This window comes from Egretta garzetta, unplaced genomic scaffold, assembly GCF_000687185.1.
Source record: "Egretta garzetta isolate BGI_Z169 unplaced genomic scaffold, ASM68718v1 scaffold55, whole genome shotgun sequence".
In the NCBI taxonomy this organism is placed as follows: domain Eukaryota; kingdom Metazoa; phylum Chordata; class Aves; order Pelecaniformes; family Ardeidae; genus Egretta; species Egretta garzetta.
Genome location: NW_009259863.1, coordinates 3,374,131 through 3,391,453, shown reverse-complemented (window position 1 = coordinate 3,391,453; position 17,323 = coordinate 3,374,131). Strand labels below are relative to the sequence as shown.

General features: G+C 36.3%; 1 protein-coding gene across 8 annotated transcripts in view; it reads left to right on the top strand.

The window, feature by feature from the left end:
* Positions 1-17,323, top strand: part of PHF3 (PHD finger protein 3) — a 42,711-nt gene that overhangs the window by 18,733 nt on the left and 6,655 nt on the right. For 7 of the 8 annotated variants that reach the window (XM_009640065.2, XM_035895618.1, XM_035895617.1 and 4 more), the window contains 10 exons: positions 3,707-4,034; positions 5,062-5,239; positions 8,405-8,555; positions 8,679-8,835; positions 9,871-9,987; positions 12,228-12,359; positions 12,793-12,919; positions 13,432-13,627; positions 15,246-15,393; positions 16,861-16,950. In XM_009640065.2, coding sequence (XP_009638360.2) covers positions 3,707-4,034; positions 5,062-5,239; positions 8,405-8,555; positions 8,679-8,835; positions 9,871-9,987; positions 12,228-12,359; positions 12,793-12,919; positions 13,432-13,627; positions 15,246-15,393; positions 16,861-16,950 — 1,624 coding nt within the window. Of the gene's footprint in view, positions 1-71; positions 3,594-3,706; positions 4,035-5,061; positions 5,240-8,404; positions 8,556-8,678; positions 8,836-9,870; positions 9,988-12,227; positions 12,360-12,792; positions 12,920-13,431; positions 13,628-15,245; positions 15,394-16,860; positions 16,951-17,323 lie in introns of those variants that run through there. The other variant, XM_035895619.1, reaches the window with a different exon arrangement.

The following is a 17,323-nucleotide window of genomic DNA, read 5'->3' as shown; positions in this document are numbered from 1 at the left end:
GATTTAATATTTTAAAACATATTTTTCTTTCTCTTTCAGCTTTACATCTTCCAATCCAGCCTTACGACATGGGTAAAACTCCTGCACTTCAAACTTGAAGCAATCTACAGTGAAAAACTTTTGGTGTTTTAATAGTCCAAGATATCAGAACCTCTTCAGTCACAACTCTGACAGCTGTGCAAGAGGACATCCTTGATTCTTCAAGCCAGGCTTCAGTTTCCCTTGACTCCTTTTTTTAGTCTTTGAGCATTGCCCATTACCCAATTATAATTGCTGTTACAAATCATAATTGTGTTTTGTGTGCAGATGAGTGAAATAGATAAAGATGTAAAGGTGGCCTTATGGTAAAAAGGATTATTTGCATTACTGGTATCAAAATCAGTATGTTCTCTCCTAGCCTCAGAAGTCAGTCTTGCAGTTGACTCGTCTGAAAATACAAGTAGAAATAGTGAATTTTTTAGGCAGGCAGCACCAACCAGTATTTTTATTACCATTTTGTATAATTAGGTTTAAGCAAGACAACTGTAAACACTACATTCTGTTTTATAGTACAGGCTTCACGGACATGATTATCTTTGTAGTCTTTAGTTTCTGAATCCTGAAGTTTTATTGTGTGTGTTTAAATACAGTGTAATTGAAACCTTATTGTGAAGACTGGAGTGAAGCCAAATGGATATTCCATCTTCAGTAGTTTGCTTAAGATGGCTTGAATGACATCTGTCCGTCTTGGTGTATATTCTTAGTGAAGAACGATCTGTTTCTGAGCCGAATGAATTATAGGGGTTTTTATCTTTTTTTTTTTTGTTTTTTTTTTGGTTTTTTTTTTTTTTTTTGATAGACCTGAAAATAAAGATGTAAGACTGGATGCCTATCTGGTGCTTTACTCATCATACACGATCCCTATTGCCCACTTACTATGTGTGAGCGAAGCTGAAAAATTCCATGTGCTGTCAATTTAACGTTGAAGCTGTGCAGCATCTTATGTATATTAGTTTCTGGAGTTTATCTCTGCTTTTTTGCAAATTTAGTCTGTTTTCTCAATAATCAAAATTTTGTTTTGGTTGCCAAAGATTGCAATCTGCCTTGCTCATTGAAGAAATTAGTCTCCAATGCACAAATTTCCAAACGGAAAAAACAACCCATAAATTTTTAATAAAAAATCAAGTTGTACTTGTGGCTTCAAGACAATGTATTCTTGGTTTCCTTCTATTTTTAACCAAAAGGCATTCATTCATTAGTACATTAAAATATCCTTTAAGCAAGAAGCACTTGACTGTTTGCTTTGATCTTACTCCAGTTCTGTAGAAAAATCTTATGCTTGGAATTTTTGTAACCAGTTTCAGTATTCCCAAAGCTTTACCGACATTTCCTTGCCGTGGTGTGAGATGTATCCTATGTAAAGCATCCTCTTGTGGGTCCTTGCAGTTGTGAAATAGACACTTGAGCTGTATTTTCTGCCATCATGCGTTTGGCTCTAGGCTCTCAGAAAGGAGCAGTCATCTTTGCGTTACATCACTTCTCTTGTTTTCCTGTTGTGTTTATGAATTTTGTGGTATTACTCTGGTAAGACCATCAGAAGCGGTTGTCCCCTAATGTTACTTTTCTTGTATCTTCACTTTGCTGGAACGTGGATCTGAAAAGATTGAGGTACTGACAAAATGTGAAGGAACCTCTGCCTTCCTATTTGAAACTACTAAATAGGTGGGCAGATACTGTTTGCTCATCATGACTAATACCAAAAATGTACTTGCAGCTCAGAAAACAGAAAATTAAAAAAGAGGAAATAGTTTTCTTCACAAAGTAGATTAAAAGTTGGTTTATTCAAATTTAGCAAACAGCATCATATGCTAGTGAAGCTGGAAATGACCTTTTTCTCAAACTGCTGGAGCTTTAAGGCTTCTTACACTCATTTTGCATCAGAATGCTATTTACTTCAGCAGAATTTAATCCTGATTTATTTTAGGTAAGCAAGGATAGAACATAAAGCCACAATGTTTTCTTCTTTCCTTTTCCTGTGTTTCAAACACCTGCTGTTAAACAGATTTCACCTCTTGAGATACCTGTAGTTTCTTGAATATAGTACCTACATCAAACCGTCTGGAGTGTTCATCTGCAGTTCTGGTGAATGAGAGTCCCTCTAAGCATTTGCTGTAATGTGGTTTTGCAAAGTAGGTAAGTCAGCAGGTAGCAGACCCTAGCCTTGATAGGAACATATATAGAGGAGGAATGATTTTCCTCAGAGTCATCTTATGAAAGAGATTTATTGGATATTAAAGGAACAGGGTTTGCAGGTCAGTGTATTTAGCTTGTCGAATACATTGCTGAAACAACCAGTATTTCATTGAATTACTTTTTAAATTCTGTCTTCTGTGGAATTTAAAAACCAATAATTCGGTATATTTTTCAATATTAACAAAGCACTCACGCTTTTCATAATACACTTGCAGTCTTTCTGGATTTTCTTCATCCAGACAATATGTATCATAGTGCATATATTTAATATATTTTATGTGAGTATAAAATAAAGATGTAACGGGGGAAGGAGTACCTAAGTGGATAAAGCAAGAGATCTTCCTACATCACTTGAAAGCAGATCTTCAGTAATGATGCTGGATTCATTATTATAAGAAAGGATGGTAGAAATAATTACTACCAGTTAAGTCTCCTGAAATAGATTTCTTGAGGTGTTTAACCTGTCTAACTTTGAAATTCCACATCCTTCCAAAGTAGTTCCACTGGAAGTTGTGCCTTTCAGCACAAGTAGGTACTAGTGATACCTCGTAGAGTTTTCAAAATGCTGCTGCAAAACAGGCAGAAACTATGGTTTCATCTTAGACCGAGTAATCTTTACAACATTTTGCAAATATTATCCATACCTGAAGTTACTTTTACTTTCAAAATAATGAAACAGTTTAAGTGACTGCGAGATGAAAAGTGTCCTTCAAATTATACTCATTTTAGTGTTTGAAACATCCTTTAAATAACTATTATCTCTGAATAAAGTAGCTGAGCAACAGGAGAGCAGCAGGTACCTTATTTAAAATGAGGCAGTTAGTCACTGCGAGCTAGCCAGATGGAGTTAGGAGCCAAACTCCTGGCCCTGTATTCAGTAGTATTTCAGTAATAATGGTCTAAGGAATGCATTGTATAATACAAGCTCATTTAGAATATCTTGATATTTCTGTACTGATCGTATTTGTCAAAAGAAACATCCCTTACTGCTGTGGAAGGTTGCCGTTGATACATTTCTGCCGTAAGGATGATGTTCATAGCTGAAGGGCAGCAAGGATAACATACTCTTGCAAGAAAACTTTCTTTTCAAGTCTTTTCAAACCAAAGTTTATTGGTTTTGAGAGCTGTGGATTTTTGGTTGCAGCTTTTTTTTTTTAATGTTCCTATATTTTTTTTTTTAATAGTCTGAAAAAATCCTGTTGGTAGGATTGGTGGGCAGGTTACAAAAAACATAATGAGGTTATGATACTCTCTTGGACTATTGCAAAAGACAAAAAGGCAAAAATCTGTTTCTTAGGAAGATCATACCATGTAGTAAGGCTGGAGATGGATGTAAAGCTACAAAGAAAACCACTTACCAGGTAAGAAGGAATTGTTGAGATGCACAAATCAAAACAAGTATAGTACATTCTGCTTAAGTTGCTGTATCTTTTGTAGTCTGTGCTCTCTGACTTATGTCTTCTTTTGTTTTCAGATTCATGGTAGGCTGCGGTAGATGTGATGATTGGTTTCATGGTGATTGTGTTGGACTGAGTCTTTCTCAAGCGCAGCAGATGGGTGAAGAAGATAAAGAATATGTGTGTGTGAAATGCTGTGCTGAAGAAGACAAAAAAATGGAGTGTGTTGATCAAAGTGTACCAGATACTCAAGTGAAACTTGAAATCCATAGAGAAGAAAAAGCAATTGAGTGTGAAAAACCAGGGATGTCGAAGCAAACACCTACCTGTAATCTAAATGTAGCAACTGAAAAAACAAAGCAGACGGAGGACACTGGGAAGCACAAAGTCAAAATATTCAGACGGGTGAGTTGTATTTAATGCTTAAAGTTCTGTTAACTATTGGGGGTCCAAGGAGTTCCTTCCTAACCCCTTGCCATTTAAAATACCATGTTTCAAACATTTTTGTGAATCTAATACAAAATTTCTCCACTGTAATTTTCAGAGTTACTTCATTTTCCAACTGTCTTGACTCTTTCGAGGTGATATTGCTAAACCTCTCTTATATTGAGCAGGGTTATGTGCACGTCATATGCGTGTGTGTGTGTACACCTATATATATCAGTGTATATAGAAATGAAGAACTTTGTGCATTTTTCTTTCAGATTTCTGAATGCTTTTACAGGGCGTCTGTCAATTTGCTGTATGATATAAACCACAGATATTCTAGATACTGTAAAACAATATGAAAACAGTATTTTAGTTTTGATTGTTTTAACTTCAGATTGTATGTAGAAGAAAATGCCTACAATTTTAATTAGGGCCTTTCTACTTTCTTTATTTCTCATTTTACTAACTGAAGGATAATTTGTGAGAGCAGTGAGACGTTTTTATTACAATTCTTTAGAGTCTTTTGGTATGTAGTGCCATATTCATCATAATAATAATCATAATAATTCATCAGTAATACGTTTCGTCTTATTTCTGAGTAACAGTATTGTAATTCTGACGTGTAAGCTACTATGTTTAATTTTGGCTTACATGTGCTTTCTAAACGTAAGCGAATTCCTGTGGATATGTGGCTAAAAGTGATTAAGTGGTATCCCTGACCTTTTAAAATGGCTGAAAACAGTGGTTTTCAATATAGAGCTTAACTGCAAACTGCCCGTGATGTGACTTCGGCCAATATTTCAAAGAGATTGCTAAGCAATAATTGGCAGTAATTTGGGATATTGTTCAGTAACTTTTTAGAAGATACTAGACGATGGTGCATACATCCAGGGAATTCATTGTACAGTATACTCAAAAATAAATGGGAAAAATGTGTGGTAATTTCATAGTGGTTTGTGGTGGCATTCAGTAGTGTGCTAACATGTGTAAATGTTTATTTCAGGAATCTGGTGATGGGAAGAACTTGTCAGAGTCCAGGGACTCGGATACTAAAAAAGGGCAACATGTTCCTGCTCGAAAAGGATCACAAACTGCTGTAGTTCCTCGACGGTCCCCTGAAGATAAAAATGAAAAAATAAGTAAAGAGTCCCTGAGTGTGGTTGAAAGATCCACGAAATCAGGTAGCGAGGTTTGGTGAAGTATTCAAGGCTGTAATTCACATATAAGTTTGCTAAAGAATGATCACTTTCTCTGTAGCGTCAATTTTTCAGATCAGATGGTGATCTGAAGAGCTGTTTGTTCCCATGATGTTTATGATCTTTATTTCTCATTTTTTTTTAAATTTTATTTAGCAGGTAAATGTTTCCTTTGTAGATGTGTGAATGTTTACTGTTTGAATAGTAGAGGATGCTCACATAATTAGAAATGGGAGAAAAAGTATATAAAGATACCTCTGTATTAAACTTTATTTCACATTGCAGAAAACGTAGAAATATTCTTCCCTAAAGTACTATGAAATATGTAATATACATAAATGTGTTTTAATTTCTATATAAATTATACTTTGACTTACTGATGTCTTTTGCACAAATTGACAAATAACTGTATCGACTAATTTCAAAGGGGAACATTATATTGCACACTGAGCCATCAGATTTTCATCTAAATTTTTTTTGAAAGGTTGAAGGGACATAGTTCCCTTCCCAGCAACCTCCATCCTCTCCCCAGCTCCTTTCCAGGAAGCATTATTCTTCTGAGTTTATGGTAATATGGAATTGTTGTCATTTGGGACTGAAGTCTCAGTGGCAAAGGTAGTGAGATTTTGTGTGAGAACTCTCTTAACTCCTAAACTCAAGCTTTGAATTCTTGTTTAAAAGAAAAAAAAAAATTGCTCTGCTGGTCTTTTGCCAATGCTGATGCATTCTAGAAACTTTTTGGTGGAAGAAAACAATTGAAAATGTCAGGGTTAAATGTAATTCTGAATGTATTTTATACTGTACAGTATCTCTTTGACTTCAAATACCTTGTTCAACATTCTGAGTCACAAAATAATTGACATCCTTTTTAACTGAAAATTACATGCAGTGAAATGAGTCTTTGGCATCTATGAAATAATTTAATTGTTCTAAAATATATGAATTGAACTAAGAGATGACAAAAAGATTTTTACAATGACGATTTCAGAATAGAAGTTAGTTAATCCTAAAAATTATTTTTAACAGAGGGGAGCCTTGGCAGTCTCATTTAGGGCAACTGGCATAAAATTATTAAGCAGCACATTGGTTTTAATCTCTTTAACTGCTTTGGATTATGCTTATTGTGGCATTGTTTATTGCTAATCTTGCCCATCGCTTCCTTGCTACGGGATTCTGTTTTCAGATGGTTGGAACTGCCAAAATGCTGCTGGCATGTGGAAGTTTTCTATTTCCCCTTACCTCCTCAGGCTACAACTTTGAAAAGGTTTTAGTCCAGTTCTTCATCTTGCTTCTTGGTCCTGCACTTGGGTCACAACAACCCTATGCAATATAGGCCTGGGGAAGAGTGTCTGGAAAGCTGTGTGGCAGAGAGGGATCTGGGGGTACTGGTCGACAGTCAGCTGAATAAGAGCCAGCAGTGTGCCCAGGTGGCCAAGAAGGCCAACGGCATCCTGGCTTGTATCAGAAGTAGTGTGACCAGCAGGACCAGGGAAGTCATCCTTCCTCTATACTCAGCATTGGTGAGGCTGCACCTCGAATACTGTGTTCAGTTTTGGGCGCCTTGCTACAAGAAGGACATGGAGGTGCTTGAGCTTGTCCAGAGAAAGGCAATGAAGCTGGTGAGGGGTCTGGAGCACAGGTCTTACGAGGAGCATCTGAGGGAACTGGGGTTGTTTATCCTGGAGAAAAGGAGGCTGAGGGGAGACCTTATCGCCCTCTACAACTACCTGAAAGCAGGTTGTAGCGAGGTGGGTGTTGGTCTCTTCTTCCCAAGTAACAAGTGATAGGAAGAGAGAAAATGGCCGCCAGTTGTGTCAGGGGAGGTTTCAATTGGATATTAGGAAAAATTTCTTCACAAAAAGGGTTGTCAGGCACTGGAACAGGCTACCCTGGGAAGTGGTCAAGTCCCCATCCCTGGAGGTATTTAGAAGACTGGTAGATGAGATGCTTAGAGACATGGTTTAGTAGTAGACAGGTACCGTTGGACTTGATGATCTTAAAGGTCTTTTCCAACGAAATGACTCTATAATTCTGAGGAGGAGATGAGCAAAAAAATACATTGAGCAAATAAAATCATTATTAGAGCTGTTTTACGTAACAAGCCTAGTGTATTCATACTTTGAGATCACAGCACAGAGTGGCAAACAGCTGTCTCAGGTCTGTACCACCTTGCTGGTGAGGAAGGGGAAATCATAGGGATCATGGTCACGGTAATGTGAGCTGATGATCCAACCATACAGTCTGCCCAATGGAAAAGAAAATCTGTCTTTTTATGACTACTTGAAAGTGTAGTTACTTTGCTTCTGGGATTAATGTATTTTAAGTTGCACTCGATAGGTGAAAGTAGTAATAAATAAATACTTTTTATCTTCAAACACTCAAGTTCAATCTTTATCAATCTTCAATTTGTTTCTTTTTTCAGAGTAGAAAGTGAATAAATTAATAGTTTATTTCCCATTGCTTTCATAAGTAGAAGGCTATTGCTCTAAGTGACATGTTCACATACTGAGACAAATGAGCTTTCAGTTGAAGCTCTGAAAATTAAAGTTTGAAGGAATTTAGGTTTTTTGCTTTAATGATCTGGTTTAGAAATTTCCATTACTTGTATTATTTATGATACAAACCTTATAATGACCTTGTTTAAGTGTGTCTGTTACCTGAATCAGAAGCTGAGATTATTATAATTGAAATAATTTTGATGGCTAACAGATACAGAAATGCTAAGTTTAATGAAAACCACTATTTTAAAGTGAAGTTTAATATGCTTATAATAAGTGCTTCACAGTATATTATTTCTCAGTTTACTCACTGAAGAATGAATCTGTGCTTTTACAAAAACTCAGAGTCAAAAATCCTGCTTAAGATCAAGCTAATAAGCACTGGTCATCTTGGTTCAGTGTAGAAGAAAATACCTTAAGGCAAAGAGCAAAAGTCCTGTTTGTTTCTGCTAAGGAAGTTTTTTCTGCATTAATCTAGGTAATACAAAATCCAAACCAAATAAGAAAAAAAAACCCAACCCTGTGAGTCCATTCCTTCTCCTTGAAAGTTAATTCTTAGCAGTTCAAAAATAAAAGTTCATGACATCTAGCAACAGTTGAAGTTTATAGCAGCGGCTTGAGTAGCTTACAATTTTTAACTGTGTTTTGATAGGTGTTCATGAGAAACAAGAAATGAAGAAGAAGAAAAATGAGAAAGGGTCCGTTAGTACAACACACCTGCCAGCTGTGCCAGCTTCCAAACCTTCTGCTGATCAGATAAGACAAAGTGTCAAGCAGTCTCTTAAGGAAATTCTGATGAAAAGGTAAAGATCTGTTATTAAATGAAGTTACTAATTTGTGTTTGTAATTATTTTCTTTCAGAAGGCAGAGAAAAAAATACTAATTATTTCGAAGCATTTGGTAATTTCCCTTGTGTTCTCTCACAGATTGACAGACTCCAGTTTAAAGATTCCTGAGGAGAGAGCAGCAAAAGTCGCCACGAGGATTGAAAGAGAGCTGTTTTCTTTTTTTCGTGACACTGACTCAAAGTATAAGAACAAATACAGAAGTTTAATGTTCAATCTCAAAGATCCTAAAAATAATGTATGTATTATTTGTCTGTTGAGCTTTACAGAAATCCTTTATTGCCGTAGATGAAAGGAACAGTCTTCTATGTAGTTAAATTTTAAATATTTTCAGAATTTATCCTGCTTGTTATTTTTTTCTGTAGGTTTCCTCATCTCTTTCATGTTGTTTGTCCTCTTGTGCACTCAGTGTTCTGTGTTCTTTTTCGCTTGTTCCCCATCATTCATTCTTCAACTCTTTACTTCCAGAGTACTACTTATAGCAGGGTTTCAAAGAGTAGTGGATGTAGCTTGCTTAGTGTTTGTCTTTACCACTGATCTGTTGCTTGGGTGTCCCTGTCACGCTCCATAAATCTTTCCTGCTTACTGCGCTTATTTGTTTCTGCCCAGTAGCTTGTCTTGCTGTGCTTTTTAATACCCAGATTTCTCAAGCTTAGTCTTCACTCTCTTTTCTGCTTTCCACGAGCCTGTTACTCAACACTGTACTCACCTCCTCAGCTTCTATCTTTTGTCCTTTTATCAGTTATTCTGATCCAAGTTGCTTTGGCTATAGTATTTTACTGTTACAATTAGCCAGATGTAAATTGTATGAACAGGCTGACTTCTGTCACTGGCTTCTCTTTGCTCATGCTGCTAAATTGTGGTTTGGTTTTTTTTTACCCTAGGAATTCAGTCAGTCAAGAAGCACAGACATCCTCTTTAATACTAACTTCTTTCTGCTGGGGGGGGATTTGCACCTTTACCAAACAATAAGTCAGAGCTACTGCTGCAATGGGCATGAACTCACTTTCTCCTTTGGAACAACAATTAATTATACATCTTATCATTAAGGGTATATGTTGATACATTCTGTTATGTAAAGAAAATGGAGCTCTGGAATGAAGCTTTTAATGTTATAAAATCTAGTTCTGCTTCCCACGGTGGGAGATAATTACAAAACCACATGATCCATATAGCTGTACGGGGTATGTTGTATGTTGGTTCTCTGCTTTATTTCCTGCTGCGAGCTGGTTTTGTCTTGATAGCAATAGTTAACTTTTCTTCTTTCTTCTAGATATTATTTAAGAAAGTACTGAAAGGAGAGGTTACTCCAGACCATCTAATAAAAATGAGCCCAGAAGAACTGGCTTCCAAAGAACTGGCTGCTTGGAGACAGAGAGAAAACAGACATGTGAGATTTGTCAACTTCCGTTCTTTAGTTGACTGCCTAAGCATATTTAACTTCTGTTTTCAGGTTAAGCGTATGTACAGAGAACAGAATGCATGTTGCGCAAAGCATTTCTGACTAGTCAGGAGGATCTCTGAGTTATTTAGTATTCAAAACCCAAAGGGGTGGTTAGGACAGAAGTGAAAGAAGTAGTAAATTCCTGAAAGAGGGAAACCATGCATTTTCCTTTGCCATGCAACTTTGTTGCTGCTTACTCTTTCTTTCCTTCTTCCCTCAAGAGTGAAGGCTTCTTTGTCCTTATTTCCAACAAGATTTTGAAGCTCTAGCTGGAGCTTTATAGCCACCAGTTTCTTAGAAAGGGAGAGAGATCTCTTTGGACAAACCAGACTGAACTGGTGTTGTTTATAACTTACATACCGATGGAGCACAACAGTTCACCCACCAAGAAGTAAACCTGAAGCTGAGAACTTGACCTGCCAGTATGAAAAGCAGTCTAAAGCAAAAAACGTAAACAACCCAGAATACCCCAGCAAAGTGTAGGAAGGTTATTAGCTTAGATAGAGCATTACTTGTCTTGAAACAGAAAGTCACGGTGTATTTATAGCTGCGTATACAATTTAGAAGGAGAAGCAGGAGTGGAAGATGCCTTTTTCTTGGATATTACCACGTTTATTGGGCAGTGTAATGATAGTTGCAGCTGCTTAGAAATGTCCAGTTTAAAGCATCAAGTTTTCTAGTTTACAGTATCTGGATTTGTGTTGGCAGACTCTTTGGTATTTATATGCCACTTCATAGAATTTGAAAGGCACAAAATTTGAATAGTGTTAACTGGTATGCCTTTTGTGGTTGGGTTTTATGATACTAGGAATTGTGGGTTATATCAGATGACTTCCAATTAAAAAAAAAATAATGAGTAGGTAGTGTAACGTGGAATGGATAGAAATTCATCCTCCTGATTTCTGTGTGCTCAGAGTAAAAAATACTCTGTGATAACTGATTCAGTACAGTGGGATGCCATTTTAGAGACTGCGATTTGCAGTGCAACATGAATTACTCCTATTTTTTTTTCCTTTTCTTTGCATATTGTCACTAGACCTGTTTATGAATCACGACTTTTTGCTAGTTCCTGTGCAAAAACAATTAGAGACTGCGATTTGCAGTGCAACATGAATTATTCCTATTTTTTTTCCTTTTCTTTGCATATTGTGACTAGACCTGTTTATGAATCACAACTTTTTGCTAGTTCCTGTGCAAAAACAGTTGTTGAATTATTCTATTGTCTCAAAGTTGTTTTGAGGGCCTAGAAATTAATGAAAAGTTTGTTTATTCTGTAGCTATCTAAAGCCCATCTTTTGTAGTATGCCTTCATTACATTTATTTTTCTAAACATCAATAAAATACTGAAAACAGACCACACAAAACAATGTTCCACTGCTCTGAGGAACACCTTCAAAACAAAAACATTTGCTTCTCAAAAATTACTGAAGGGTCCTAAATATTTCAGAGAAATACCTCAAAATTTTTACAGTTTGGAATGAAATAGAATATGTAAAATAAACAGCAATGTATCATTTGACTGTATTTTTCATTTTCCTATTTAAGCAAGACTTTGCAACTGTTACTTACTAATTTTTTTTCAAAGTTTTCCCAATGTGTTCAAAAGTAACTGTAGGTATTTGGCAGACAGACAAAGCAATCATAGAATCCTTGTTTCCTTATGAAACCAGGCTTAATATATTGGGGACAGCCAACACAAACTGTTTCTGGTTTAAGAAGTAGAAACATGCTTTAAGAACCAGTAGTGCTGTTCAGAATTAGCACATCCATTATTTTAAGAATATATTTAAATGTTTTTATTGAGGTAGAGCGTTATGTTTATGTACCAAAAAACAAGCTCTTGAAAAATTATAGAAATCTATATGTATATATGTCCTACATTGTCCCTATTATTATGGGAAAAGAGTTGGAAAATCAGAATTGCCTATCTTTAAATTTCCTGTTGAAGGTCTGCTTTAGAACTTGTTTAAATACATGCCTGGTAAGTACTCACTGCGCTGTAGATGAAGTCAGACTGGCTGCTTATGTATTTGCTTTATGAAACTGCTTGACACTTGCAAAATAAGAAAGGATTCTTTCTTTTCCTAGAGGTTTCCTAATTGCAGTTCTATTTTCTGTTGTTATATTTGTGGATTTCTGAATTTTATTATGTGGAACTAAATATAAATACCTACCTGTTTTTACAGACAATTGAAATGATTGAGAAAGAACAGAGGGAAGTTGAAAGAAGGCCTATCACAAAAATTACTCACAAAGGAGAAATAGAAATTGAAAGTGAAACGCCAATGAAAGAACAAGAGGAAGTTATGGAAATTCAGGTAGGACAGAAAACATTGGCAAGACAGGGTGTTTAGTTCATAGTTAATATAGTTGTAAAGTGGTTTAAGATTTTGTTCAGATCTGTATTTATATGTTAGGTCGCTTGAGTTAAATTTTTCTTTTATCCTCACTGACTTTCGCTTCTGGGCCTAGTGGTTTTTTGTTTTTCCCATGTCGTGTCCATGACTGTATGATTAATTCTGGCAATAGTAGAAAACATTCTGAATCTTATTGAAACTATATTTAGGAATACCAGTTCATTCATTTAATGCGTTTATAGATTTTGTGATAGCCTTTTAGGCAATACAGCCAAAGGGAGAGCTTTATGTCTGAAGGGAAGAAAGTACCATAAAATACTTAATATGAATAGCAATGTTGGGAATATTAACAGAGGAAAGAAAAGCTAACTGAGATGTGTTTGACTTTTCTTAGGAACCTAATATGAAGTTGTTTGAGAAGTCAGAGGAAGCTGAGAAAGAAATAAATGAATCTGCATCTCCAGATACCACAAGTCAACATAAGAATCATCTCTTTGATCTTAACTGCAAAATCTGCATAGGTAATTTTGAAAAGCATGTCAAAATAAATACATTGTATAATGCTTTTCGGTCATAAATCTCGGCATACCTCAAGAACGTAAATAAATGTGTTGTTTTCCCTAGTTTGCTGACAAAGATGTGGAAGCATGTGTTACGTCATAATTTACAAAAGGGACAATATTAAAATGATAGGCTATTTGGCATAAAGTTGTGTTCTATTAAAAAACAAAAAGCAGAGAAAGAAATCCCTTTAATGGGTGTACCTGTTACTGTTGATTCTTCATTTCTTTATCCTAGCCCATTACAGTGGCAATATTTATGTATAATATTGTATAAATACACACAATGTGTAAATTTATACATTTTATAAGTACATATATGTACATAATGTATAAAATGTATACTTTCTTTATCCTATCCAACTTCAATGGCAATATGTAGTATTTTTGGTGCATCTTCCTTGTCTTCAAGAGGAAGTCCTCTTTTGTTTCTTTAATTAAAAAACCAAAACATTGCAATTTGTTCTCTGCAGGCCGAATGGCACCACCTACTGATGATCTTTCTGCGAAAAAAGTGAAAGTGTCTGTTGGAGTTGCACGGAAGCAGTCGGACAATGAAGCAGAGAGCATTGCAGACGCACTTTCTTCAACATCAAGTATTTTAGCTTCAGAATTACTGGAAGATGATAAGCAAGACTCATCAAAATCGTTATTCACACCTCTCCCAAAGTAATATAAGCCGTAGAAAGAGTATTTTTAAATGAAAGATGTTATTCATCTTGTTAAGTTATTATGACTAAAGTTAATTTTTTAAATGGGATTTCATTAATCCATTTGTGTACTTGAAGTTGTACACCTCTTCTTAGGAATGGGTTTACCTGCTGGAGGAAATGATGCTATGCATTTGTATAAATACTCCTACACATATTGTTGTGATTACAAACTTCTAATAATAATATTTTCTTTTGCGGAAATGTAAACTACTTTACGTTTTCTGGTGCAAAAAGGCCTAAAAAGGCAGCTGAGTTCATATTAAGAAAGTCAGAATGTGGATTTCATATTGAATTTTGCTATTAAGGAACGTAGTATGTACAGCGCTGCCACTGAATGAGCATGTGTGTGTCTGTGTATGTGTATGTATAAAGCTAGGGAGTTCGAGATTGCTCTAAACAGAGTATTTACACTGCTAAATCAGGCTCATTTCAAATCTCAAAGCAACACATTTCTAGCAATGACAGTTAACAGCAGCTTGTTTGATGTTTTGCCGTATTTGCTGTCAGCTCTCTTCATTTCCTTCTGCCCTCTACTCTGCTACCCACCACAGAGGGGATTGCAGCTGACAAGGCTGGTTTTTCGGGTTTGAGGAAGGGGTTGCTAGAAAAACATCAACTTCCAGTTACTTAGAATTGTGCTGAAATTTTGCCTTTATCAGGACAGTAGGATCCTTTATTGAGGACAGTGGACTTTGTTTTTTCAACAGCTTGCTGGAGATTCAAAGAAGTAATTTCTAGTGTAGACAGAAATAAACATAGATTACTGTGCTGCTGTAAGAGCACATCTGGTACTACTGGATGGCTAGCTTAAAACTGCTGATAGCGTGCCTAAGAATATTTTGATAGCAACATGTTGGGAAATGTTGAAATGTGGCTGTAACCTTTTCCACAAGGAAACCCCCAGGCTGAGAAACACTCTTCTATTTAAGTCTTTCAGTTTATTCCTTGCAGCTGCTTTATAGACAAAACTGAGGATTTTTTTTTGAAGGGGGGGGAAAAAATGCTATTTTGTCCAGTTGACGATATTGAAATTGGGAGAAGGCACTCACAGAAGCTGTGGGAGTGATGCATGGGTGAGAAGAGGTGAAGGAGCCAGCTTGTGGGACAAGGGAAGGGAAGGGGGATGCAGGTATTCAGGTGGTGGACGGACAGTGTTGCAACAAAATGTAGGAGCTGGGAGAGCAGGGTGAAGGTAGGCCAGCTGGCAGTATGTCATCTTCTCCTCCCCTCCCTGTGGCACGGGAAGGTCTTACTGGGTCTGCAGTGCCTATATGTGTTTGTGTGTCCTCTTCAGTAGCATTTAACTCTCGGACTAAAGTTCTCCATTCTCAAAAGATACAGTAGTGAACTAATGTGCTGCTTATATGATAGTTCTTCACATATATCTACTCCACTGGAAGATGAGAAATACGGTTGTCTGCCTGTCTCTTTTCATTGACCTTCGAGTATGCTTGACTGAAAAAGAAAATTCTTAATGACACGTAATTTCTTTTACAAAGACAGATAATGATTTACACAATCTTGCACGATATACTGTGTTCTAAACAGAGTGGGTTTTGTTTGTCTTTTTTTAGGTCAGAAACACCTGGTACTGTGGAATGTGAAAGTCTGTTTCTGGCACGCCTGAATTTCATCTGGAAGGGTTTTATCAATATGCCTTCAGTGGCAAAGTTTGTTATTAAGGCTTATCCAGTTTCTGGCTCTTTTGAATATTTAACGGAGGTATTTATATTTACTGCAAAGAATGAAAATTCATGTATTAACTTTAACAACTTCTTTATCCTTGTAGGCTAATAGTAGTATAATGATGAAAGGCAGTGAAGCACGATCACTGTACTGGGTAACGTATTTGTGGGAGGACAGAGGTCAGGGTATGTATTGGTAAGGAAAGTGTTTTTCAATTTGTCCTACATGGACCCATGGTTCGTCAGTATTCAAGGTCTGTGATGTTTTGCTCTCATCTCACTGTAAGATGTTCTTGAGGATGAGCAGCAGTATTTCCCGAGCTGATTTTGTAAAAGTGGAACTGTTTTTTTGTTTATTATGGAGCATCTTCTGTAGTATAAAGTAGCAGGAAAAGATAGGACAAAATTTGCTACTGAAATAACCACTTCAGCGGCATCCATTTTCTGAATTAGAGGTGATAAAATTGTAGCTCGGTTATGAATCCAAAGCATTAAACAAGTCAATACCAGTTTTTGGAAGAGCAGTGTCTGCTGTTGATTTCTGTTGACAGTGTGAGAAGTCTTCTCCTCTTCCACAACAGAAACCCTGTTGGGTTTCTTTTTTTGCCTATCCAGTGGCAATTCTGGTCCTAACCTTCCATCGTAAGGCTAAATTGTCCCTTAAAAAAAAACCCCAAACTTTATGTAGTGTTCTCTTCAGCGTCTGAGAGGCAGGCAAAGGATGCAACTGCTTATAACAGTTGTCTTCATGTCATAAAATAAATGCCAGAGAGCTCAGAAGGCTCAGTGTTACTTCTTGCTCATGCATCAGCTTTCTGAATAAATGGACTTGGGTCTGCTATTAATTGTGATTATCTTTACTTTGCTGTAAATCTTCAGTGAAGTGCAGGGCATGCAGTACCCTGTAATACTAAAGGATTGCTTTACGAATATGTTGTGCTTTTCAAAACTTGTCTGCTTTATTTCAAAAAACCTGTTTTTCTTAGATGTTCCTAAATGATTCTGAAAGTCTGTTTTTGTTACTTGTGAATAGTGAACGCAATAATATCCAAGAACAAGTCTATGTTGGTATATGCACTTGTGTAGATTATGTTTTTCCCTCATGATTAAGATTCTGAAAGTTTATTATATTCCTTCATAAGTGTGGGGCTCTCAGAAGTTTGATCATACAGATAACTTGAGTGTTTCCCTAGGACAATACAGTTAGGTTTGCAGTTAATGTTACTGAAATAAATAATTTTGTGGAAGGTATAGAAGAACAGTATTGAATGATAACTAATTTAGTACAGATCATTAACTTTGCACTGAAAATCCTAATTTAAATATCTGAAATTTAAATGTAAATTAATTTGTTTCTACTGTTGTAACTTCTACTGCAATTTTAAAATTATAATTTGAGAACTATAAGAATTAAGTGTGTTTTGAATATATGAAACAGATACTGGATGAAGGATTTACCACAATTTTTACATTGGATTCAGATTTCTGTTGTCCTTTCTCGTAGGATTTACCTGATAGCATTCAAGTAGGTGGCAGGATATCTCCTCACACTGTCTGGGAGTATGTAGAAAAAATCAAAGCTTCAGGGACCAAGGTAGGAATTTTGTGTATTGAAGGCTTGCTGTTCTAACATACATCCTATTCGCCCTAAAGATCTTTTTTATTCCCCCCCGGAATGTTTGTGAAATACCTGACGATTTAAGGATAACTGACAGTTATGTTGAATGGGATGGATGGCAGCTGATGGCATTTCTTTTCTTACTATCTAACCTTAACTTGTCATTTGCTGTTTGAGAATACTTGTATTCCTTTGAGACAGTGACTCATCATGAATGTTTGGACACCACTTCACATGTCTCAAGTTTTCTCACCCTCTCATTTCGGTACTATTACAGTATGCAAAACCATCTCAGTGGTCCTCTGCTGGACTTGTTCCACTGTGTGCAGGTTGTCCTTGGGCTGCGGAA